At 40.7% G+C, this 26143-nt stretch overlaps 1 protein-coding gene across 7 annotated transcripts in view; it reads left to right on the top strand.

Annotated features, from left to right (window-relative positions):
- Positions 1-26143, top strand: part of PDLIM5 (PDZ and LIM domain 5) — a 126851-nt gene that overhangs the window by 40125 nt on the left and 60583 nt on the right. For all 7 annotated transcript variants that reach the window (XM_077782965.1, XM_021550322.2, XM_077782963.1 and 4 more), the window contains exon 3: positions 1187-1338. In XM_077782965.1, the coding sequence (XP_077639091.1) occupies positions 1187-1338 (152 nt within the window). The remainder of the gene's footprint in view (positions 1-1186; positions 1339-26143) is intronic.

The raw sequence follows: 26143 nt of genomic DNA, 5'->3' as shown, positions 1-26143 counted from the left end.
GGGATGAGGTCTCACCTGAGCCTCCTTTTCTCCTGGCTGAATATCACTAGCTCTCAAATCATGTGCTAAAGCACCATTTTAGCTCAAGGTGAATTCTACTTTTGGAAATGAAGATAAAATAATTCTGCTGTTTGCAGCACTTCCCTAAAAGCAATGATTTCTTCAAGGAACAGACTCATGCTTGCAGGCAGAGGACAGAGTTATGAGGTTTTGCATGCATAGCACCAGCAGCTACGACATTTCTGCTGTAATGTAGGAAATACTTTTGGAAACATAGAGGAAATTTACACGATCCAGGATGTTTTTTCAACCTGCTATAAAATAATTCGAAGATTGAGGATCAGGGATATAAGTCAGTGCATAGATCTTACTATGTGTTACTTTAATTTCTGTTTCTGTTCTTGAAATGAAGGTAGTTGAAATTCAAATGCATCAGGTGAAAAGATTGATTTATTGTTCAGTTGGGGCCAATAGTGTAAATTTTACAGAGGTTTCTGTTGTAATATTGTTTCATTCAAGTGGACCAAAGGCAGTTGAACTGAACTTTGGCTGTGAACTTGATCAAAGAGTTAGACTTCTCAAGAAGCTTTTTTTATCCTGATCTGAATATACTGCAGGTGACTGGGGCCTGTAAACCTACTGAAAGGAAAAATAATGTCCTGCAAGCAGCCTGTCTGTGATGTTGAACTTTTGACTTTCTAGTCGCTGTAGAAAAGTTAGCTTCACTATTAACAGTCTTCCCTGCATGTGACGAGTCATTAACAAATAATGAACTTTGAAGAGATTTTTAAGTGGAAAATTTAGAGTGGAAAAGCTGGTTTATAGCTCCTCTTGTCAGAAAAATTCATGTATGAAGGGAAAGGTGGCTGTAACTTGGAGTACAGGAAACTGAATGCCTGTCCCTGCTGGTGTCTCTTCATGAATGTCCATAGCTTCCAGCCAGTAAAGTAGAAGTGAAGTTTGATTTTGAAAAACAGGCTATATTGTGCAGTTATTTCCTGTCATTGAAGTGAAATAAGAATGAATACCTATAGGTATTGCAGCGATTTTCACAGGACTCACAAATAAGAAAAGATATCTTGTTTTTTGTCTTTTCATGAAACAGCACTGTGAATAAAATGAGATTTTGTGTTCAATAAACATAAACCATCCAAGTTTCTCATTTACCGTTCTTGCAATGTTTCAGCTTAATGATGGTGGCAAGGCAGCCCAGGCACACGTGGGGATTGGTGATGTGGTTCTCACCATTGATGGGATAAGCACGGATGGGATGACTCATCTAGAAGCACAAAACAAGATCAAGGCATGTACAGGCAATTTGAACATGACTCTGCAAAGGTAAGATAGCTCCTTTTTTAAAGAGAATTGATTATTCTCCTAACAGTGGTTTGGAGGATATAAAAAATGTGTAAGTGTTTTGGCAAAGTCTATGGAGTTAAATGTCAGTGATTGAAAGATATGCTGCAATAGCCTATTATCTGTCTTGATTTATAGCATTTAAGAAAACTTATTAGATGTTAATTATGTGGCTTGACAAAGACTTTTTCCAGCTTTATGTCACCTATTCTATTTCCTGTTGCTGTGCAAGACCGGCTCCGGGCGGACGCTGGTGGGAAGCACGGCGGGAGGAGGGGAGAGGCGGCGCCGCTTTCCCCTTCGGCTCTGCGAGGCTCAGTTCTAGCACGGGAACAGACGAGAGGGCGACACGGGGCTCAGGTGCAAACACATGTTTATTGTGGGAGCGCGTTCCCGAGACACCGGGACACTGACTGGGGGTCGGTTATACCCCGTGCCGGGGGGAACCTGAGCCACGGACAATGGGACGGGAGGCAGGGGACAGGGGCAGGGAAACCGCGGGGACAGTGATGGGAAAGGCGGGGGGGCAGGGACAGACCGCGTGGCGAGGGGGAAGGATAAGGGAACAAAGGGTCGGGACAAGGGATCACAGGGAGTGATAAGGGAACGCAGGACAAAAGGGGGAACACGGGGGAAGGGAGGAGGGGGAATGGGAGGGGAAGAAAAGAAAATTACAAATCCCACAGCTCACTCTTTTGAATTTACATAAAGGAAAGGGAGTTCTGAGGTAAAAACAAATTAGCAATGTTACAAAGAGACATCAGAAAGTGATACACCAATCATAGTTACAATGAATGGGGCAAAAATATTTTCCACATTACAGTTTAAGATAAAGGGTACAAAATTATCATAAACACCTTCTGTATCGAGGATGAAAGCAGGATTCATGATGCGATGCTTGTGGTTTTCAAATTCTAGCAGAGCAGAGGCAGGCAGAGACCAGCGATGTGGTTTCTCCAATTTGATTATTTGATTGCGAAGTTGGCGTAGCATTGGGGGCAGTAATTATATCTTTCCTTCTATAAAATATAACTCAATCCAAGAAGTTATTTCCAAATTATCACAAGCAATGGGGAAATCTTGTATTGAAATAATAAGGGAACTTTAGGCAAGGTACATTTTAGGAGATGGGATAGAGGGTGAACCTGGGCACCCCTGTTTCAGGGGAAAGAAACAGTGGAGCTCTGGTCCAGGTTTCCAGCTCCACTCCCTTCGAAGGGGGTCCCCCCCTCTCTTACAAAGGGAGGTCCTCTAACGGAGGGGTCCCTCCGGCAATCCCTCCCATCAGAGGGGAGGCCAGAAGAAGGACTGGGGGATTAATCCAACCTCATCTCCCCCCCAATAGGGGCTGGCCTCACTGCAGGATGGTGCAGGGCCATTGGGGGAGGGGTGGAGCTGGCAGGAAAACTTGGTGTGGAAGATAAGGGTCAAGGTGGGAAAATGGGGTCCCTGTAGTGTGGCCAGCGCCATCTTGGGAGGGGGTGCCTGGTGCACTGCGCCTCGCCCAGGGAGGCACGGCCAATGCCACCCCTAAGGGAGGATAACAGTGTCCGGCAGGGCGCTGGGGGAGGCTCGGCTGCTGCCATCCCCAAGAGAGGAGGTTTGGGGAAGTCCGTGGGGAAAAGGGAAGGGGAAGCTTCGCAGAAGCCGAGGGGGAAATCTACAGGAGAGGAGCCCAATGCGGCTGGAAGCTGATGAAATGCGTGGATATGAAGGGCCTCTCTTAGGATGTTAACAATTCTCCCATAGCTGACGTGTCGCCATTTACAATTCTGTCCCATTGGTGTCCTTTTGACCCCCCTGCCCCCATAGCCCAGAATAGGGAGGAGAGAGTAGAAAAGGCAGCTTTCCGAGAAAGAGAAGGAGCTTTCCAGTATGAGTTACCCCAAAAAAGACCGAGCGAGGTTGCATCCTCCTTGGAAAAGAAAAAGCCTCCCGGCCGCCAGGGACATGCAAGCCTACAGCCCCTGTCTGGACATGGACGGTGGTTAAAACTCAAAAGAAAAAAAGGTCGCTCAGCCGCCTGCCAGGGTCCCACCCTGCTCTGACCCAACTTACCCTTCGGGCTCAGGCGGTGAAATCTCTATCTCTCTCCTTGGTGGTGGAAAATCATGCTGAACTGAGGATGTATTCTTTCGCGGTTTGGCTCTCCCAGAAGCCTGGGTGTTCCCATTAACCCAGAGCTCACCCCTGAATCTTTGGGTTTGGCCACTGTCAGCCTCTGGTCTCCATTCAGCTGCCATCCCCTGATGGGCCACTCTTCGAGCTCAGTCCATCAAGCCACTGCCAAACTCTCCTCTTTGTCCTCGGGTAAGTCTACCCTGCTCCCAGCCCCTGCAGTCCTGCTGCCCCCGTAGCGCGACCGCTCCCAGGCGGGATAGAGAGCACGCGGCAAGAATGGAAGAGGGTCCCGGAGCTTCGGGTTTGTTTTCTGCCTGGCGCGTCAACTCCTCTTCGCATCTGCAGAGCGTCTGTGGCGGCAGAGTTCCTTTCTCTCTCCCTCCTTTCACAAATTGATGGAAATAATCATCCTCTGCTACCATGTGTTGCCGTGTGAGACCGGCTCCGGGCGGGCACTGGCAGGACACAGCGGGAGGAGGGGAGAGGCGGCGCCGCTTTTTCCCTTCGGCTCTGCGAGGCTCAGTTCTAGCGCGGGAACAGACGAGAGGGCGACACGGGGCTCGGGTGCAAACACGTGTTTATTGTGGGAGCGTGTTCCCGAGGCACCGGGACACTGACCGAGGGTTGGTTATACCCCGTGCCGGGGGCGGGGGGAACCTGAGCTACGGACAATGGGACGGGAGGCAGGGGACAGGGGCAGGGAAACCCCGGAGACCCCGAGGACAGCAATGGGAAAGGCGGGGGGGTCAGGGACCGGACCGTGTGGCGAGGGGGAAGGACAAGGGAACAAAGGGTCGGGACAAGGGATCACAGGGGGAGGGGGAGTGATAAGGGAACGCAGGACAAAAGGGGGAATGCGAGGGAAGGGGGGAGAGGGAGTGGGGGGGGGAAGAAGAGAAAATTACAAATCCCGCAATTTCCTCTTCCTTTTGTTTTGTTTAATTAATCTGTTTAAAAGCAGGTCTTATTAATGCTTTTTACCTCCTCCCCCAAGTGACTAGGAATATTATTTTGGGTCAAGGCCTACAGCACCATTCTTACTGGCTAACAAAATTATGGATTTAAATAGTTAACCCTTGAATTAAATGGATCAAAATTCTTCTACACAGAGTCTGGGAGATGTTTCCACCACAGTGCTACCACTGTCACTAAGTAGCAGCCTCCCTTTGCTAATTGAAGTGCCTGCTATAGAAGTTATGGCTTTGCCCAATGTCATTGCTAAATCATAGGCTTTATTGAATCCCAGCATATCTCTGGTATAGCCTGGGGCTCTGTTTTGGAAGTTGTTGCAGGAGAGGAGCAGGATGCTCATATATGGGTTATTGAACATGAAGAAGAATGAGCAGCAGCACAAGCAATTAATCCCTCCCATTCTCAAAAGCCTCCCATGGCTAAATGTTTTTTTGCTGGAAGACCACTATTTTGGTTCAATGACGTGAGTGAACATATTGGAGGAGACTGGCCTGTGAATCCATCACATAGGGAAAAGCATCTCTTCTTGTTCCAAACAGCAGCAGCTGTAGGACATGATTGCTCTTCAGGCCTGCCTTCAGCAGTGCAAAGTTCCTTGATGAGATTACCATATCTCTTCACCAGTTACTGACTGGTTTTTGGGGCAAATTATCCTCCCCTTAATGAACAGACTACATCTTTGAGCGAGTTAATCAGTATTAGAATAAAAAGAGGTGATGTGGTTGCAGATCTGACAAATATCCATCTCCAGAGTGGCAGTGCTTGTTCCCAGTCCTAAGTGCCATGCATTTGAATGGTTGTGTGAGTGCTCTCTTCTGTAAGAGGCTGCAGCACTGCTTGTTGTTTCTTGTTTTTCCCGTTGTCCTGTGCTTTGGTGCTTAGCTACCCTGACTAAGGGATTCCCTTTGCACAGTCTGAGGAAAGGAGTACCGTGTGGTGTGGTTCATGCCTAGGGCATCTCCCTGAGTGAAACTTGTAAAGGTGGCATTAAAAGTTTCTTGATGAAGGACAGGTATTATATCAGTTCATTAGAAGAATGACATGTTGCATCTAGTGTGTCATTTGCTTTTCTGACTGCCAAGGAGACTGGCAGGTCATTCAGAAATGCACTTTCCACTGAGTCACTGCAGCAGGCAGGTGGTTTGGCCCGCTTTCTCCTGTCACCATAATTGTATGGGCAGGGTTAATATTGGATATAGGAAAGTCATGGCAGGTGTGTCCCAGTCAGGTAATAACTTGTCTGATGCTGCTTCTGGTTATGTACAGAGATGAGTGGTTTGGAAATCAAATTAATCATGAGTTAGCCTGATCCCCTGCTGTTCTCAGCCTTCCTACCTAGTGTAGCATCTGACTCACCACTGTTGGCTGCCTGACAGCTGAAGGCTAAGTCAGGATCAGACTAACAGGGATCAAAGGCGTAGCCTTGGTCCTGGCATCTGGGGGTGTGATAGATGTGTCTTGTGCCTCTGCTGCTTTGTAGTCTCATGGTCTAAGCTGTTTTGAATTCTGCCAGTATCCCAAGAAACCAAAGGTGTAGGCAGTGCTCTCCTGGTTCCTCTGCCTGTGAAAATTTCTTTGCCCTGCTGTTTAACAGATCTTCTTTGGTTGTTTATTTGTTTTTTATAGCATGGATAGCTTCTTGGAGTCAAACTAACTCATGCTAACTGGAAATGCTGGCTGTCCATGGCAGGGGAGCTTGAGAGTATAAACAGGGTGGCAAGATAAACCATTTTAATACTTAGTGTTCTCCATAATTATATTTTTCTTTTCCTGCCTCTTCTCCCAAAATGAAACAGAAATAAATAAAATATTTTTAACTGTTACTGGTCACATGACAGATTAAGGAGATACTGTCAATGTGAAGCAAAGCTGACCTTCAAAATATGGGTTAGTGCCACAGAATAGGAAAATGCAAAACATATTTTATTTTGCTATTACTGTTTTTTATTTATATTTCATTTTTACTTCTGAGAGTTTATCTACTTTCACACAGTCCACTGATAGTTTGAACTACAATGCAAGGATGTTGAGGTTAGTTTTGAAAGAGTCCATCAATTCTGAGGCACTGCCCTGGCTTGCTGCTGCTTTAAAAGAACACAATGGTTAGTGGTGTTACTTTGAGCATGTACTCCAGCACCCCAGTTTGCACAGTGGTCAGGGCATGGTGACACTTCACCTTTTAAAAGCTACAAAGGAAACTTCTGTAGTCTATGGTAAAGGCAAGAGAGGAAATTCTTTATTATCTGATTCCTTATTATAAATATTTAACTTGATACTTAACCTATTTAGGTTTTCACTTGGCTTCCTCTCTTCTTCATGTGCAAAGTAGAAAAAAATAAAATCAAGAGAAACTAAGCAAGGGGCAAGAATTAGCTTGTCTGGGAGGCTGGAAGAGATAGTTAAAGTACTACCTTCAAAACCTCTACTTACAGATTTAAAGCAGTATATTTATGTAGGCAGATATGCAAGTACCCCTTGTGGAAAACCAATTCAGATGTTTTGTAACTTGTAATTGAATGTTGGCAAAATATTTGAAGGGCAAATAAAAGCTTCCCTTTGTTCCCTGTAAGGCAGTATCACAGCTAGGTTTTTTAAACATTGAATTGTTGCATGCCCTGGAAGGGAGCTGGAGGTGCAGCTGACACAACTACAAGTCCACTTTGCTTAGAGGTTGCTCAAGTACAAATGGACAAAATTGTGCTTTGCCAGCCCTTTGTGCAGTAGTAGTTGCTTAACATTGCATGTGTTGGCAAGTATTTTCAGGTGTATGTCTTTAAAATCAATAAGGTCTGTAAACGAGTCACATTGTTTAGTATAGAAGTTATATCTTTTTTTCGGTTCTGAAATTAAATTTGGATGTAGGCATGTTATTTGCTCATTTTTCATATTATATTGTAGGCACACAGTTTGTGGCAATTGGGGGTGTGGCTGTGGCCAGCCTCATCCCCAGTGGGCTACAGCTGTGAGCAGCAGGTGAGCAGCACTGACAGCAATGAGCCATGGAGAGCCCAGGGGCACTGACCATCACCAGAGGGAGCAGAGGGCACACAGGTGCCATGCAGGAACAGGAGGGTATGAAAGGTTGGGCTGAAGAGCAGGAAGGGCAGACACTTGAAGCCTTCTGCAGTGGTGTGGTGTTACTCTGTATGGATTGAAGCCTTCTGGGATTGTCTGGTGATACTTTGTGTGTTGTGGCTGTCTCAGCTGTGATATGTGCTGTGATGTTATATCACTCAGAAGTATGGAGTGTGGTTTTTTTCTCTTCTTTTTATTTTGTAACTTGATATTTTAGCTTCTTGATAGATCTCCTCCAATTTTTGTTTCAATTCATCCTTCCTTTTCTGAGATCTTGCCCTTTTGCACCCCAATATTTCATTTTCATCTAAAGCCATTCAGTTTCCCATGAGGACAGATGGAAATCAGATGCTTGCTATATTGGATACATTTTCAAGTTCAGTAACTTAGCATGGACTTTTATAAATAAATCTCTCAAGTTGCTGAACAGCTAAAAGCCACCACCTATTTTTAAAATATTATTTTTGGGGACTGTTTCTCCAGAGATCTGCCTTAATGATTCTTTGGGAGTGAGAAAGATAAAGAATTGTGGATTTCTGCAGATGAATGAGATCATGATACCTGTGAAACTTCTGGAAAAAGTGTCAGCAATGCAGTGATAAAAGTGAAAGATGGAAAGTCTTGGGCTTTGTTTTTTCTATAATGATAGAAAACATATTTATTTCTCTATTTAGTAAAACAGATCTGCATGAGTATAGTTTGCTTTGTAAAGGAATTTCTTTCACTCTGTCTATGAATTTACTAATTTAGGACAAAAGGCATTGAGCTTGTTTGTCTTGGGGAATGAAAGAAGGGTTCTCCAGATTGTTTACTCCTCTACTGCTGTATTGCAGTGCTTCTTTGGGTGAAAAATATTTTCTGGGTGCAGTAAGTTGGCAGTGAGCAGTTACTGCAGTTCTGATTCCAGCTCTTCAGTGAAGGAACACAGCAGCTACAAAGCAATAGATGAATTTCAGTGATGGCCATGGGCTTGTTGGTTTTTTTTCATAAATCTTTTTAAAGCATGGGGTTGCCCAAGTGTCATAGGTGAAGCTGGGGCCTTCTGGATATTCTTGATGTCCTACAGGACTCAGAGACAAAATTTAGATGAGCCATAGGGCTGAGTTCTGCAGTTAGTAAACTCAAAAGCCATGGTATTTGTTTTAGCTGCCTGCCTGAGTATGAATCTTTATCATACTGTCGTCCCTTATCTTTTTGGTTTTTCTTTCGGGAATCATGAAGTCTAGGCTTTTTGCTTAAGGGTAGCATGATTTAAGATAGGGGAAACAAGAAAAAATGGTATGGACCAATTGAATTCTATTTTCTAAGATCTTTTTTCAAGTTAACCAGTTGGGAAAGGGTTTTCAGCAGTAAGATTAGCTTAGTATGCTTTTTTCTTACTATTTTTTGTTTAATTTATAGGCTTCACTTTAGATGATGGTTAAAATTCATGTTTCAGTTCTATGAGTCATAGGTTCCTTGGGTGGGTATTCTGTTTCCCTAAACCATATATGGATGAGCCTGAAGAAAATTATGATAAGAATGCATTCTGAAGTCTTATATTTTTCTCCCAACTTCAGTCATCATCTTTTTCCTTACATAGGTATTTTGACTTCAGTTTGGTTCTTCAGTGATTTGCTTTTTTAGAAAGATAGAAGCTTCATTGTCCTATGCCAGTTGAACAAGAGACAATAATAATTGGTTAAATGACACCACAGCTTTCAAGTAATTTTTTCAAAATCTGAAAACTTTTTTTTTTTTTTTGCTGTCATTCTTTTTGCAATACTAATTCTTATGTAACTTGTTTCAGGGATGTCAAAACTAAGTGCTGGATGATTAAGGAAATAATTTCTTTTTAATTGAGAGAGCTGAGACAAAAAGTTCACAGAACTCAGTTGAGGCAGTATGGCTTTGTATGTAGTAAACAAACGGTATATTGGTAGTTCAAATGCTATTCAAACCTTTGACAACTTATTCCCCAAGGCTAATTTACCTTCAGTCATTAATATTAGTTTTCAGTGATTAAGCCTGAAAATAACTAGGTGAAAAACAGTGCCTCCCAAACAGGCATTCACATCTCTTGTTTAGCCATGTCACTAAGCTTTGAAGTGGCAGCTGTACAGGTAGCTACTCAGCAGAGCCTGCTGAGACTTTAAACAGTACTGGAGAGCTTTCTGATATTGACTGTGGCCTTTTTGTGCTGTGCATTGCAATGAAGTCAGTTGAGTCATTTTATCTTGCTCTGAAATTAACTGATAATGGGTTGAGACATTGTCCAAAGAATTCAAAGCTAATGATGCTGGGTTGTTTTTTTTTTTTCATCCAAAGGCTGATGTATAAATCTATGCACTTGTTGGAAGCAAAGTAGGAACCTTTTGCTCCTAATTTAGGAGCTAAGCAAGTTTAGCTACCGAAGCCATGCCTTTGGAAAGCCTGCCCACACATTAAATGAATGGAAGGGTACAGCTCTTGCTTCCAGCTGAAATTCAGAGTTGTTTGTACATAGCACTTTGCTGCTGCTCAGGTAGCAATTAGATGAACCACAGAACATGCTGCAGCTAAGTGAATCCAACAAACTAAAGGCTTGTTTTGAAGTTCAAAGGAGAGTTGCTGGGATCAAAGTGGGAGGTTGCAGGGTAAAAAGCAGAGTTCAGTGCAGGATGATACCTACCCATCTGCCAGGAAAATAGGTGGGACTTTGGGTGAGTTAATCAACAGGAATATAAGCCTTTCTCACATTGTGTACCTTAGAATTTTGCTGGGAATCTACAGCTGCAAAAGATTTGTAAAGGCCGTGCAGTTTCTTGAGGTTGCTGAAGTAAATAGCATAGGGACATAAATACAGTAGTAGATACAGATGGTGGACAATGGCAAGTACCAAAGGCAGATTGCTATTTATTGAACATCAAAATATTTCCTTCAAATTTAAGTTTAAAGATTTTTTTTACTTTTAATTTCGGGTTCGTTCCCCTCTGGCCCCCATATAGTTAATACCACGTGAGGAAGTTGAAAATCAAGCAGAGAGAGGTTAAAGCAGAAGCTATTAACATGTTGACATTTTGGTTTTAATTTTATTTTTAGTTTGTTTGCCTCCAGGGAAATGCAAAATATCACCTCTGAGTTGCAGCAATTGCAGCCATTTTAGCATTATATTTTTGAGGTTATGAGGGCAGTCATATTAGGGGGATATTTAAAAACTTCACCTTTTTTTGTGTGAAAATGAAGAGGCCATCATCAAGAAACTGTCTCTCACAACCTGAGAGCCTGTAAGTTCAATATGGGATACATTTTCAAATTCCTACCCTCATAGTCCAAGTCCTTGATGGAATAAAGGTTGGTGAGGTTGCTTGGGAGAGTAGCTCAGATGTTATAATAGCAGAAGCTGATAAAAAGCTGGGGAAGAGATAAACTGGGACATCACTACTTGAACGAGTAGTGAGGGATTGTGGTGGAGGTCTGCACCTGAGAGACCCTTGTGAAAATGGAGGGAGGAAAGTTTTGGATCCTAGAAGTTCCCATCTGTTTGCAGTGGATCAAGTGGTAACTAAAGTGCCTTAATTAGTCATCTTGCTTTTTTGCCTTTAACCAGTGAGAAACATCTGTGCAATTGCTTTATATGAACTGTTATATAGCACAGATGTCTGACAAATACAGCAAAAAGTAATTCTGAATTTGACTTTTTTTTTTTTTTCTTAAAAATACTATTTTTTTCAGACAGGGAAGTCAAGTTTGGGTTGGTTTGTTGAGTTTATTTGCTTGTTTGAGGGGTTTTTTTTGTGTTTGTTTTAGTAATTTTGCTGACTATAGATGCTTCTTTTAGAGCCTGAAACCATGCATATCTTTCAGATATGTTGGGATTAGACTAAAAATAAATGCTTATCACATGTTGTTATTACATAGACTGCATTCTTTTATTCCTATATTTAAGATCAATATAGAAATATTTGCCTTCCGTTATAGTTTTGCTATAGGGATTAAACCACTCTGATGTATAATGATGCTTTTAGAAAGCAAAGATTAAATTGTTAAAGCAAAAAAATGCAACACAAAAAACATGCAAATCATTAGAAGGGTAATAGCTTTGGCTTTATTTGACAATAATTTAGAAGCCTCTTTTCACTCTATTATAAAACTAAAATAAAACAAATCTGTATTCTGGTTTAGATCTGACACAATTGATTTCTGTCTATGAAGACTGGAACAGTGAAGGTTTATTCACATATATTTTTCCTGAAATGACATAATTTAGTAGGAAGTATCTGGAAATTAGATAATCTTACTTGATCTTGGCATGTGCTAGATGGACAGTGTGCCTCAGTATGCAAGGTGAGGATGGGCTTGCTGTGCTCTGCCTAACGGATGAAAGACATGATAATGATAAATGACTGCTTGTGATTTAGAATAACTTTCTGAAATACCAATAGCGTTCTCCTGTCTTACAGAATAAAAAAAAAACCCAAAACTGAGTTGATGAGTATCTCTGGACAACAGGGAATTGCACAATGAGCTCCACATTGTTCAGTTGATATGCTCTTGCTGTAAGCAAGAAGTAACATTTGCAAGCTGAAATTTAATACAGAAAGCATGTAAGTCTGAGTGAGGTCGTGACTGGTGTTACTAAGTCTGACTGTTATTTAACAGCATTTTCCAGCTTGCAAACCCCTTTAAGCTAGTTTTGCTTTATGTTGCTTTATATTCTGTGTGTTGCAAAGCCTTCTCATTGCTGTTGAAGGGTGGAAGCAGAATATGAGATATGTGCTTAAACACCCCCACACTAAAGAGATCTTCAGGAGCATAGATGTTTCTAAGGAGTGAATTGAATGTATTTCCCAAACATTAATATATGTTATTTTAGGAATGTTGGAACACAACTAAGCTAACTTGCATTATGGAAATCTAAAAAAACCTCTCGAAAACCACAGGAGTTAATTTTGCTGGCTATCAATATCCCTGTGATGTACAATAAAGCTTCTGCTTAAGAGGTACAAGTGCCAACTTCCTATACTATAGGAAAGGAGTCTCCAATATTAAGTCAGCCTTTCTGTGGCAATTACATGCCAGGTGCTTTGGACTCTGCCACTGTTGTCAAGAGCTGTTTTGCCTGTATAAGGACAATCCAGGCATTTTTTACTTGTCATTATCTCTTCACACAGGAGATGCTGAAAGATGGTGTTGATTTCTGAGGCTGGGGAGGAAGGACATTGGTTTGAGGTTCAGTTTGGGTTTGTTTTAGAAAAGGGCAGAAATTGAGCTGTGGAATAGTTCAGATATTGAAGATTAATAGGAAAGTAATGTTGTTTGCTCTTAGTGTGGTTTCCTGGCTGAGTACTGCTTTTTAGTTTTTCTGAGGAAAAGGTTCATAGCTGTGTCTCAGGAAGTTCTTTCGGTTACTGCTTTCCTCCCATTTATAAATAATCCCCAGAGGGGAGTTTAGGTTTGTTTTTTTTTTTCCTTTAATGAATTACAGAAAGCCATCAGAAAAGTGATATTCTTAGGGTTTTGTTACATTTTGTTTCATTTGAAGTGATTTTAATGAAGTAGTATTCTCCAGGAGGCCTTTGATGCAATTCTAGCATTCATTTCCTTATTTTCTAATGGACTTCTGTGGTATTCATGGTGACAGTCACCAATATCCCATAAGCACTGCAGCATAATGTAGAAAAATGTATTTTTGTTTCTCTAGTAATACTACTTGCTGTAGGCAGCAGCTGATTACAGCTGTTTTAAAATGCTATATTACTTGTAAAATGTCCTCCGTTACTGATCTTACTGTACCAGGTGGGTTTTTATTTATCAGAACTGAGGTAGTGGTTAAGCATAGGTTTTAAATTTTTAGTTCCATTTCTGTTTTTGCCACAGACTTGGCTGGGTTTTAATGTTTGATTTCCTAAAACTAGACATTTCCTCTTAAGCAGATAACCTTTATTTGTCTTTCATGTAGTCAGATCTGATCTTACTTGATAGCCATCAGGGCTCTTGAGGGCTTCAGTAGAAGATACTAAGAAAAAATAAAGTATCATGATAAATCAGGGATGACTATTAAGTCCTTTTTTGCTTAGTTCCTTGTGAAATAAAGTTTGTGTTCTCCCCTCAAATATTCTCTTTTTGTTAAGAGCCTCATAGGTAAACACTGTTTGTTGCAGTCCTTTTTAGATTTTGTTAATGTTGTAGATTTGCTACATCTGATGTAAACCCTTTCAACTGTTAAATAGTATTTTGGTTTTGGAGTGCACATAGGTTTCATTTCTCAAAGTGAAGTTTCCTACAAAGAAATGAAACTAGAGGAGAGGTGTGCACTTCAGTGCTCTGATGAAACACTGTAGAGTTCCATGGCCCAGTAAAATAGACCTCAGTTTTTCATCTTCTAATGCTGCTCTTAGTTCAGTATTAGAAGTGAAATCCAGCATTGCCTGGTGACTGAATAAAGAGCTGTGTGTAAATTGGTGGGGTTTTTTTTGGTTTGTTTTTTTTTTTTTTTTTTTTTTTTTTAATATCCCCGCTGCATCACATTTTCCAGCGGGGTGTGTTTTGGCCTGACACTGAATAGGATGTGTTCCAGTGGACATGTTCTGGACTGAACACTCAGCCTGAAAAACAACAAGAGAATTAAAAACCGTAGGGAATGCTTTGTCTGTGTGTTGTATCAGTGAACCTGTTAGTCTGGTATCCAGACCCGCTGTGGCTGCTTTCGGATGATTCAGCCTGCGGGGGGAGTGAGAATTGAACCATGTAACTCCTGCATGGTGAGAACCTGGCTGCTTACACAAGACATGTGGGTTTGATTATCACAAACACTTGTAACTAATAATTAAACTGGGGTCTTATAGGCGTTGGTTCATGTATCTATCAACATAATTCTTGTCTCAGACAGGCTAACAACATTGAGGTGTTTCTGCTGTATGTAGATGAAAGCTATTTTCTCACACTGACATTTTTTTTCCCAAATTGCACTTTCCTCTAACTTTGGTGCACAGTGTATCCCCACTTTTAGCTAATTCACAGTGAGTTGTTCAGGCAGAAATTCAGACAGTTTTCTTTACTTACTTCTATGCACCCTCTCTGGTTTTGGGAGGGTCTGCACCAGACCTGAGCCTTTGTCATCTTTGTGGTTGAGACTTGAGACAGGAAGTCTTCAGGTTTCATCTGACACTTCAGTTTAGTCACAGCCAAATCCTTATTTCCACCAGAAAAAAAAAAAAAAAAAAAAAAGCCCTTTGTCTTTTCAGTTACTCATGTGCACATTCTTTCATTCATGGAGATGCAGCAGTTTCTGGCCTTGAAAGGACTTTGGCTCCCTGCTGGGGGAGAGGCCCAGAGGACATGCTTTCCTCCTGACCTCATGGTGCTTCTGGTGGAATCCTGTGTTGCAGCCTCTGCCCAAAAAGTGCTCAGAAAAGAAAGTTTCTCTTCCTTCCTGTGATGAGTAAGGAGGTTTGAGAGACCCTATCTCAACTTCATAGAAATTGTGAACTGCCCTTTTAACCTGATGCATTTCTTTGGTATTTGTGCCACAATCCTCCTCTGTCTTGCACATGACCTGACACCACTGGCTGCTGCTGGAGATGTCAGATCCTTGCTCTCCCCAACCCCGAGGCAACTAATCAATGCAAGGGAAGTGTTCCTGCCAGTTTTAGGGAGCTCTGAGAAGTGGGAATTGGGATGTTAAGAGAAGCAGGGAAGAAATTGTCAGTAAGAATATTATATTTCAAAGAATTAGGAATCTTTCAAGTAAAGACAGCAAAACTTTTAGCAGAAGTGGCACATCTGGAGCACAGAGATGTTAGGGTCGGATTACTGTGCTGAATGAGATCTCTTCTGCCAGGATAAGAGATGACAAAAACTTGCCTTTGCTTCTGGTCCATGGGAATTTACCAATAAAACAAGTAGCAATAAATTTATTGAGATGAAATAAAAAAAAGTTCTTGAAATATCTCAAGAACACTTTAAGTAATCACTTGTTTTGTCCACTTAAAAATCGGGGCACTTTTCTTCACTTGCATAAGTTCTCAAAATGAAACTCATAGATACAGTGAGGGACTTGCGGCTGCTTGAACCAGAACTGAACCTGAATTGTTTGTTTTTCCTTAGTGACATCTACTTAACTTATGAATGGAGTAAATTATTCTTGTTCTTGCATATTTTCTCAGTTTAGGCGTAATTACACTTGATGCTAACAGTGTTTCATGCCTACTTTGTAAAACACTGGTGCATGTTAAGCTTTAACTTTTTTCCAGCATTCCTGTGGCTGTTTTAGCTGAGCAGAGTTTGTCTGTTAACATGAAATCTGTGAATCATTTCTATCTCTTAAATTTACAACAGATTTATATGCTTTCATATTTTGCCATCTTTGATATTCTTCTTAATGCCTTAAACTTCTAAGTTTATGGTGTCTGCTGAGTATTTTCTCACACAGTTTTGGCAAACCTAAGTTTCCTTACATTTCAAACTCTTGCCAAGATACAATTTGAATATAACTTGGAAAACCCCCCACAAAACAAACAACAAAACCCCCTGAAAATTTGATGTAATATTTATGTGGGTGTGGCTAAGGATAAAATCTTCCAAAATAAAATAAATGTGCAGTCTGAGAGGCACAAACTTTACAGAGAATCTATGTCAGCTGCTAAGACTGGTTTGAAGCTGATGTTTGATGTTGCTTTCTGTTTGGAATAAACTCTTCACCAAACAGTTAAATGGATTTTCTAAGTGGCAATTATTTTTGGGGAGTGCTTCTTTGGCCTAGTCTGTTATTTCTGTTTAACCTGTGGCTGCTGCCCTGTAAGAGAGACCATCTTGGCAAAAGGGAATGGATTATACAAGTAATGTGAGTTTCATTATAGGGGAGAAGGACTTTTAACACTCAATGTTTCTGGAGGGAAAATGATCAAACCTAGTCAAGTTGGTCAGTCTGTTTATTGACTGTATATTATCCCTTTTAGCTCTTAAGCTTCTATGCAAAAAATGGAATGTAGTATACATTCTTAAAATGTATTACAGTGTGTAGGAAGCCAAAGTTTTAATGAGGACAGTGACTTCAGAGGTAACTAATGCTGCTTGATTGCTAGCAGATTATTTTTTCTTTACATACAAAGCCCCTCCACATGAGCAGACTATTAGTTTCAGTGACACAGGAGTCACTAAAATGCACGTACTGAGCTAAATATAATGTATAACAGGTTTTGCAAGTACAAAAATGTGTAATATTTTCCATTCAAGGCCTCTCAAGTACTGAAATTTTTAAGTGTGCCTGCTGTCAATACTGATCTTGGAGACAATTGACTGAAAGAGTTGCCAGTTATCTCCCTTCCAAATCTTGGCAGGAAGATGATGATTGGACAAGTCAGTCATTTTCCACAAAATCTTCTTAACTCATAAGTGACTGCTCCAATAACTTGATGATTAAGTGAATGCTGGACTAATATTTCTGTGTTGCATCTCTTGGAGCTGCCTATAAAAATAACTTAATTATGTAGAGAGTATGGTTATGGGGTTTCTGTATCTTTTGCACTTGGCTGAAGGGAGCTGTCCTGGAGAAGAAAGCTGCTAGTGCAATTGGAGCAAGTTGGAGCAAGGGCAGATTGAAGTGTCCCTTGTGGCAGGGCTGCTATACTCAGGTGGCATAGTATTGTGAACAGGGGATTACTTTGAACTTGGGACAAAATCAAGTTTCGGCACAACTTAGATAAACAACACTGTTGTTAACAACAACAACAAAGAAAAAAAGAAAAATCAATATGAAATCTCAGTTACCATATAGAGAGGGTATTTTGGCAGGAATGGAACTAGGGAGAAGAGAATTAGATGTCTCATGTAAGTGGCACTTTCTAGCCACTTTCATGAAAAACTGGTTGAGTTTTATTTAGGATCCAGATAAATTTCAGAATGTCTTATGTCAGTTAATAAAATCTGTGAGTCACTTTATTTCTTTATTTTAGTCAGAAAGAAATGATCCTTACTTACATTAGCCACTAAGATTAGCTATTTTTGCATTACACCATGTAGTTGTTGCATACAAATCCTATGGTATGCAACACATAGAGGTGAGTGATGGTAGCACGCCAGTGCTGAAATCGGTAATAATCAATTCAATTTTATTGTTGATAATTTTAAAGCTGGAGAGTGGTGTGGGGGTAAGGTCAGGGAAATCATGAACTGATTCAATGGTTTAATCTGGTAGATTTATCTTGGTAGGAAGGATGGATTCATAACTTAGATTTCTGTTTCTTTTTTATACTAGGAAGGACAAATGTATTTTGGGATAAAATATGGTTATCAAGTTTTGAATCCCTTTTGATGTGGAATAAGAAAAAGGTTCTTTATTAAATGAGAAAGACTTAATCTGCTATAAAAGATAATGGAGCTTGAGGCATTTATTGACTTTCCTGGAGAAACATAATACCTTGCAGGGCTGGACCTGGACTGTTTCTCCTATCAACAAGTAATTAACAGAGCACATTGTTGGTCAAGATCTGACTAAAGGACACTGTGAAACTATTCTTTCTGGTTGCTTTTTCTTTCTTTGCAGAAGAGAGATGAAACAGGTTGTAAATAGTTTGCGGGTTTTTCTGAGGGTGTACTCATTAAGTTTTTATTTTAAAATTACACCTTTCATTTTGATCATGATGGTTTTCTTGGCTGAGGTGGGTTTCTTTTTTGCCTCCCATACATTAGCATTAGAGAATGACCCTTTGTTAATAATAGCTGCACACTGTGGGTGAGGCCAAAAGGAAGTATGAGGGCAAGCTGGAGTATTGCAAACATTTGATATTTACTCCTGACTGCCCTTTTCATTGTATAATTCTACCCAATGATTTTATTCATGAAAAATGTGAAGAATTCATCCGATTCTTCTCATGATGCACCATGTTCCTGCTGTTTGGTTTTGTATTTTTTAAACTCCATGGAAAACTTATCTCATGATTAGTCACTGAATTAAATTACCTCCTGACATTTTCAGCACTTTTTTTCCTGCCTGCCAGTCTGAGTGGGGTTTGTTTGTTTGTGATGCTTTTGTTTATTTGCTTTAAGTTGCTCTTCCCACAGAGGATCTGTCAGACTTAGCTGCTACGTGTGTGGGTAAGTAAAAAAGGAAATAATAGATACAGAGCATGTAATTAATGGTCTAATGGTGTTCCATGCCTTAGATCACTGTAGATTGCTAATGGTCAGGCAGGCAAAAGGGAAAGCTGGTAGAAATTGGCAGGAACTGGCAAAAATGGGCAGGACCCAGATGATCAGATTTCTGTGATTGTAGATATGAAAATCTTTTGATGTGGCATTAGAGAGCTTTTGAACTTTGTGCTTCTTGGACTGGTTGAGTCTGTAGGAAAGTCTTGGGTAGGTGAGGACCAGCCCTGGTGAGAGCTGTCCAAAAATCAGGCTTTTTGCATGTGGCTGCTGGAGTGGAGATGACTATGTGATATCACCTATGGAGACCAGAGGGTGGCTGGCACTATTTTGTTGGTTTCCAAACCATGGTAGCCAAAGCTTTGTGCAAACACACAGAATATTTTTCAGGATTGTGTAGAAATGTTTTCTCATCTTTGCAAATGACTGCAGAAATATTAAGTCTTTCACAAGTCAGTGATTTATTTTCCTCCTTGTTTGTGGATGTTTCCTGTTGGAAATAGTAGTTGGGCCAAGAAAAATTGTATTGTTCATTGGTCTGCTTAACATAAATGTGTTATTAAGAGATGTCTGAACAGTTGAGCTTTTCATCTTTGTCCAAAGAGATCACTCAAGAAGTGCATGCCTAAAAATTTATGCCTTTCCATGTCTAAAGATTCTTGTAGGAAGCAGCTGAGACCCGTTACTTTATTTGCCATGAAAAAATGCTTTCAGGTAGTAGAATGTGAAGTTGCACTTCTCCCATGGCTTTCCAAGATCATATCTTTTAGTAAAGCAGCATGTACGTAAAAATAATTTGCATGATCAAATCAGCCTCCAACTATGAGTCAATGCTTTCAAATCTTTTGTATTTCAGGTAAATAATTAAAATGTTCTTCCCGTAATTGCTCTTTTTTTTTGTTAACACTGAAACTGTGTGTAGGTTCTTCCATGTGACTGGTGGACATTTGCCATTCACGCTCTCAAGTAAAACCCTTCTACCCATTCCTGGTTTAGCTCTTGCAACCCATTCAATACCTTTCTGAAAGTTCAGGGGCTTTCTAGCTAGCATGTAAATTGTGATGCCATTGACCTTGCATATTTATTTTAATCTGTATCTCTAGTTATTTAGCGAAAGACTTAAAGAAACAATCTGAAGTTGGCCACAGTTTATCTCCACTTCTTAAAATAACACAGATACCTCAGTGGGCATGATCTTTGGTGACATTTTAATTCTGTTGGCACACTTTGAAATAGCCAGCTGGGACATAACAGGCAGACATCAGTTTTGAAGCCTTTCAGATACCATCTAAATGCCAAGCTTTTGAGTAGTAAAATAATGCATTTATATATAGATTAAACACAGAGTAATCAGAAGTGCCTTGCGACACATGTCAGTAATTGTGAACAGCTGCATCAGAGCAATGCAGCTGTTAAAACTCCTTCATGCCCCAGATTACATGTATTTGGTCCAAATTACTCATGGGTGTATCCATATGCTTTTGGCGGGGGGGGGGGGGGGGTGGGGCAACACAGAGAGTCATTTGGGATGCATTCATTTGCTGAAATCAGTCCCTGATTATATTTTATAAGGAGAGTGCATGATATAAGGAGGCTTATAGACATGTCCAAAAATAATCTAACACCACTCTTGCACAGCAAGCAAACGCCACTGTAACAGAGTTGCACGGTGCTTGTGTGTCTAATATGCTGCAGTGCTGCTGCCTCCCTTCAGGCCTTAGCTGGATCTGCAAAACACACAGTGCTGCTACAAAAATACCTTATCATAGAATGTCTTGGCTTGGAAAGGATCTTAAAGATCTGGCTCCAAGCCTCCTCCCCTGGGCATAAACGCCTCTCACCTAGACAAGGTTACTTGGAGCCCTATCCAACCTGGTCTTGAAGACTTAAAGGTGTCCACAACTTCTTTGGGCAACTTGTTCCAGTGCCTCACTACCTTCACAAGAAAGAATTTTTCCTCATATCCAGTCTAGAACTAGCCTCTTTCAGTTTAAGGCCATTACCTTTGTTAAGAGTTCCTCACAATTTTTCTAGTAGGCTTCCTTCAGATATTGAAAGACTGCCATAAGGTCACTCTGGAGCCTTTTGTTCTCCAGGCTGAACAACCCAACTCAGTCTTTCTTCATAGGAGAGATGCTCCATCCCTCTGATTATCTTGGTGACCCTCCTCTGGACCAGATCCCTGTCCATGTCCTTCCTGTGCTGGGACCCCAGAGTTGATGCAGCCCTGCAGGTGGGGGTCTCACTAGAGCAGAGCAGAAGGGCAGACTCCCCTTCCTCTTCCTTCTGCCCACGCTGCTTTGGATGAGCCCAGGACACATGGATGCCAGGAGTGCTCTAGCCTCTGCTTCCATCTCAGTGTGCAGCTATACAAACAATTTGTAGTAACAGATAATGTTATTCTGTGCCTGTTGCTGAGACATGTTTTGTGCCAGTGAATGTCTGAGGACTGGAACATGAAGCTGAAGAAACTCTCACTGTGATGGAAACCAGTCTTGTCATTGTTGTTGTCATCATGCTGCCTTGTGTTTTGTTTTTCCCTCGGGGGTTTTTATTAGAGGAAGTTTTCAGCAGCCTCTGATTCAGCTGCAGAAAGTTATGTCCTACAAAGGAGACCAAGAGCAAAGCTGTCAAGGTCTCAAGCTAGGAAAGAGAGGGGAAGCCTGTATTGGTTGGGGGAAGTCTGATGTGCTTTGCGTGCACTATAATTTCCTAAGGAATGCAACAACACAGATCTGCTTTTGACTGTGCTACTAATTTACAAAGACCCTGATTAAAAGCTTCCTGAGAATTGCATAACTGTACTGTCTGTAGTGCTTTGGGACACTGATCTTTTATTTTTGTTTCTTCTCTATACTCGTTATGTAAGGATAAGTGTTTTTAGAAAGATTTCAGAAACTTAGAAAACAATGACTATCTGGAAATGTTAGGCAAATTTTCCTGCTGCTGTGTGAGCATCCAGTGCTAGGGTTAAGTCAAATGCCCATCAAATTCAACAGTTCAGTGAGACTTCCAGAAAGATAGTGAGCTTGAAGAAATTTGACCCAGGTCCAAATGTATTCTGATCAAAAAGTTTTTAAAGTCCTGTTGGTTTACTTGCCAGAACCTGAAGTAGCCTTGGGATCTGGCAGTTGCTCGGCAGTAATGCATCAGCAGTGGTGCTTCCTGCACTCCTGGCCAAGTCTAGATAAATAGAAAAGCTTGCATTTTGGAAAGTTTAAACATTTCTTAAAATATTGCTCTCCGTACCTTTGAATTTGAATAGCATATGAATATATTTGAGAAAGACACTTTTTTCCCCTTTTTCAGAAAGTGGGGTGAGGGGGATTGTATTTGGTGTTATCTGGACTGTGGGACATGCTTGATGGCATTTATTTAAAATCTTCTGAAAATTGACCTAACACTGGGATGAGAGGAAGAATGGGAAGATGATTTTTACTGTTTTTTCTACTCTGGGTTCTTAGTGGATCAAAATCTGATAAAGTATGGGTAGCTTACCTAACCTAAGGATGCCCAAGTTCATTTTATCTCAGTCAGCTGTGTAATCTGTGTCCTTTTTTCCTTCATAAACACTCATCTCATTATTTGGGTGCCATGAATAATGTTACTTGTCTCTATTTACACTTTTATTTTCCCAGTGCAGACTATGTCCCACACCTGTTGTTTTCCTTTGAAAAACACATCTCTCCAACATGCATGGTTTATGATGCTAACTTGCAGGCATTCTTTAATTATAAAAGGATATGTGATGATCTGTCAAGGGACAGTTGTCTCTAAATGGATTAAAAGAAGCTTACATGGTTTAAATATGGGCTATGTCCTTCACATGCTGAAAATAGTTCAAGTTAGCTTGAACTGGCCACATAGTGTATTTAGTACCTATGCAGGTAACTGGTTATTTTCCTAAGCTCAGATAGTTAATTTTGCACCTCTGTGTATGTGGGATGTAAAGAATAGGGAAAAAGCCCTCAGAGAAGTAAGTGAACTGACAAGTGTTGTTAGATAAACTGTTCCCAAGGTTCAGCCCACAGGAAAAAATGAGACACTGATTAAATAAAACCTGTCCTCTGCCATGCAAGTTCTCAGCTGTTGAGAATCAAAATTTTAGTGTCCTGACTCATCAGCTCTTGACACCTTCCTCTAGTAAACAGTAAAATGTGAATAAATTAATGGTTGGCTGTTTGGAAAATAAATGTCTTCTTGAAAGATAGCGATAGTGTCATGGAAGCATAACAGTACATGAAAGATGGTGTGTTTGGTAATCTTGGGAAAAGCAGGAAGGTTTTCAGGTGTAAAGTATTCTCTAGGAGTCTGAAACACTGCTAAATGCAAATTGAGTAGCACTGCTGTGAGTTAAACTAGATATGTATCTGTTGCACCACCTCATGTAAAAGAGCGGTAGCTGCAGAGTTGAGTGTCCAAGTAAAAGCTGAATTTCACAGCTGCACTGTTTATGGCTTTTTTCCACTTTTTTTTTTTTTTTTAATAATTACTGCCTTTGATAAATTCCAGGATATTGTCAGTAGAAAGTCATGTCTGTGGCACAAAACCCTATGAGGTAATAAAAATACATACTGTGCCTCTCAAATATTACTCACTTCGGCTATGAGACAAGATGAAAGTAATGTTTGCAGCATTGTGAAAGATCTCAACAGGCTTTGTGATGATCAGATGTTTTCCATCAGTGATTGCTGCCCACAAAAGCAACTTAATTTATATGCTGTAAGTGTGGTGTGACTGTTACCCCCTAAGTATTTTGAGCTAAGAAGGGTGAATGGTATTTTTTTTCAAAAACTAGACGAATAATTTTTCTCTTCTTGCATGGTTGCTGCAAACAGCAGAACAATAGCAGGACTTTGCTTTATGCACCTTCACTTAATAATTGGTTTCTTGGCCAATTTATTGACTGCTGGAGTAGTCTGTTAAAGGTCTCTGCTGCTTTCCAGTCTTTCTTGCTTAGCTTTGGCAGAAAACAAAATAATTTCCAGCTGCAGCTCATAGTGTGACAGTTCATCTTTGACTTCTCCTTCCTGTGAAGTTACGGTAAGACCTGTTGGCCAGGTTAACTTGAGGTCTTGATACATAGTTGAAAGGAAAGTAAAATATAAGAAAACTACCAAAGTGAAGTTGTTAGATATCTAGAACTATAGCAGACTGCTGTGTTGAGACATAAATAGCTTTTCTCATCATGTTAGACCTGTAATACATGCTGCTAAGCTAATGACCTTAAATATATAATAATATAAACAATACATGGAAATGATAAAGTGCAAGGAAAGCAAAGGTCTGTAGGGGAAAAGTTAACAGCTTCTGGCAAGTGTGTGCTCATTAAATTGATACAATAATAATTCTGGCATGTGGTTTATAGTGTTGCAGCTCTGCTATCTACAGCCAGTGCTGCCTGTGGTGGTTTTCCCTTTGGGGATGGCCTGTGGAGCCTCCCCAAACATCTGCTGCAGTGAGGACTGGTTCAGGTATGTGCTGGTTTATGTTAGATCATTGGCTGGAGACAGGAATGACAGAACTCTCTGAGGATCTTGTGACAAACAGCTTGGTTTATTGTTCAGTGCTCCCTTTTATAGGGGGTTCAAAATTCCTGTGCTTGGGCAACTGATTAGTTGGGGTCTTTGCACTATCCAGCTTGTTGGCCAATGCTGTGTCTGCATTTAGGATTGAATGGGATTGGCTGGGGCCCCTCTGTTTGGGTTCAAATCTATCTTAGCATTGCTCACCTAGGGACTTGTTTATTTCTTTTCTATAATTAACTGGGCTTAGCTGAATTGGATTTCTGTTTAAGACCAGATTTCTCTCTCCAGCTACAGACCAGCTGGCTGCAGAGTCCCTGTAGTGAAAAGGCCCCTGGCAGCTACTTTGCCAGTCGGATCCTGTGCTCGTGCACCTTGAGGACAAGTATTCATCCCTTGCTGCTGGGGTAACATGGGTGGGAAGAGAGAGGTGTCTGAGAGGCTGACAGGGAAAGAAAATTGGCTGGTTTGCTGGTAGGTCCCACTGAGAAGTCAGACAAAAGCTTAATGATATTCATGACCTTAATGGGAAATAACTGAACCCATATCATGTCCTATTAAAACGAACATGGTTTATCCTTTTAAATAGAGTTATCGTCTTGCTTCTTTATTGGTGACTACTGTCATGTCCCTGGCTTTTCTGGAGCAGTCCCAGGCTCAGTGGTTTCCCAACAGCCATGCAGTTGTGGTAGGCTCTCCACATGTCTGCATAGTGTAGATAGTTGAAACACCACAGATAGAAATTCAGAAATTCAGAATTATTAGGTTGGTCATGTTGTTCCTTGTATCACCTGAAGTCAGGAAGAAGCAGGACATGGTAGGGCAGCTGGGATTTTGCCAGATTTCGGGACAATACTTTTGAAGTCTGGGTGGGTGACACCATTTCCCATGCTGCTGACCCAGGGAAGGACAGGGCTCTTCTTTGCTGTTGCTGCCTGACACCTCAGAAACAGTTTTCATCCCATGTGGTTAACTACACTTCCACTGTCCTGGAAATAATAAATGGGTAAGCTGCTTTGTAGAGGAGAGGTGTGCTTTGTTCCCAAAAGAAGTAAACTATTAACTAACAGCTGTCTGTATTGCCAGATTCTTAATTTGAGAAAAAAATGCTCATTCCCACACACACCCTTAAGGGAAAAGAATAAAAACCAAATAAGGACATGCTGAGGACTGGGGAGCTGTTTGTGGTGGATTTCCAGTTAAAATAGATATGACTACACTTTTGAGTTTATTTGGGCTATGTTTTAAACAAAGGAGGTAATTTAAACATTAGTCACCATATTGTGGAAAGCACTAGAAAAAATAATTGTGCTTAGTTTTTAATTTTTAAATTATTACTTATATTTGACGACAGACTGAAGTCAATGTTGAAACTAAGCCATTTTTTTTAAATGGTTTTGGAGGATTGACTAGATCTTTGAGTTATTTAGACCTGTGCTTTTCTTTAAGATGTCTGTTTTTAAAAGGTAGCTTGCTATGTTAAAATTACTATCTAATAACCACTGATAAAGAAAATCAAATGTGTAAATTATAGTTTATTAGAAAACCAGATGTAATTGTTTTATCTTGTCACTTGCACTTAGCTCTTATGTCAATACTATTACTTAGCAAGACAGCTTTAGGAAGGCTTAAAGAAAAGAAAAATATATTTATAGCAAGGCAAAACTGATAAAAATTATCCTGATTGTTTAGACATGCTGAGCTACCACTTGTATCTAGGCTGCTTTATGACTTTTCTAAGACAGCTGGAAGCAATCTGCCATACAGGATTGTAGGACATCGGCCATACTTGGTACTGGGGATGCTTTACCTGCTCAGGCCTTAATCAGGGGAATCACGGATAGGTGTGTACAGATGTGCCCTCTTAGTCAGGGCTAACCATAACATGGGAACTCCAGATTGCTAAAGTTTCTGCCTTTCTGGAAGCAAAAAACATGTTTTTAAAAGCCTCTGACTGAAGGTGAGATAAATTCTGTGGTATTCTTTTT

This window comes from Lonchura striata, chromosome 4 (assembly GCF_046129695.1).
Source record: "Lonchura striata isolate bLonStr1 chromosome 4, bLonStr1.mat, whole genome shotgun sequence".
Classification (NCBI taxonomy): domain Eukaryota; kingdom Metazoa; phylum Chordata; class Aves; order Passeriformes; family Estrildidae; genus Lonchura; species Lonchura striata.
Note: the sequence above shows the minus strand (reverse complement) of the source record. Positions and strands in the feature narration are given on the sequence as shown.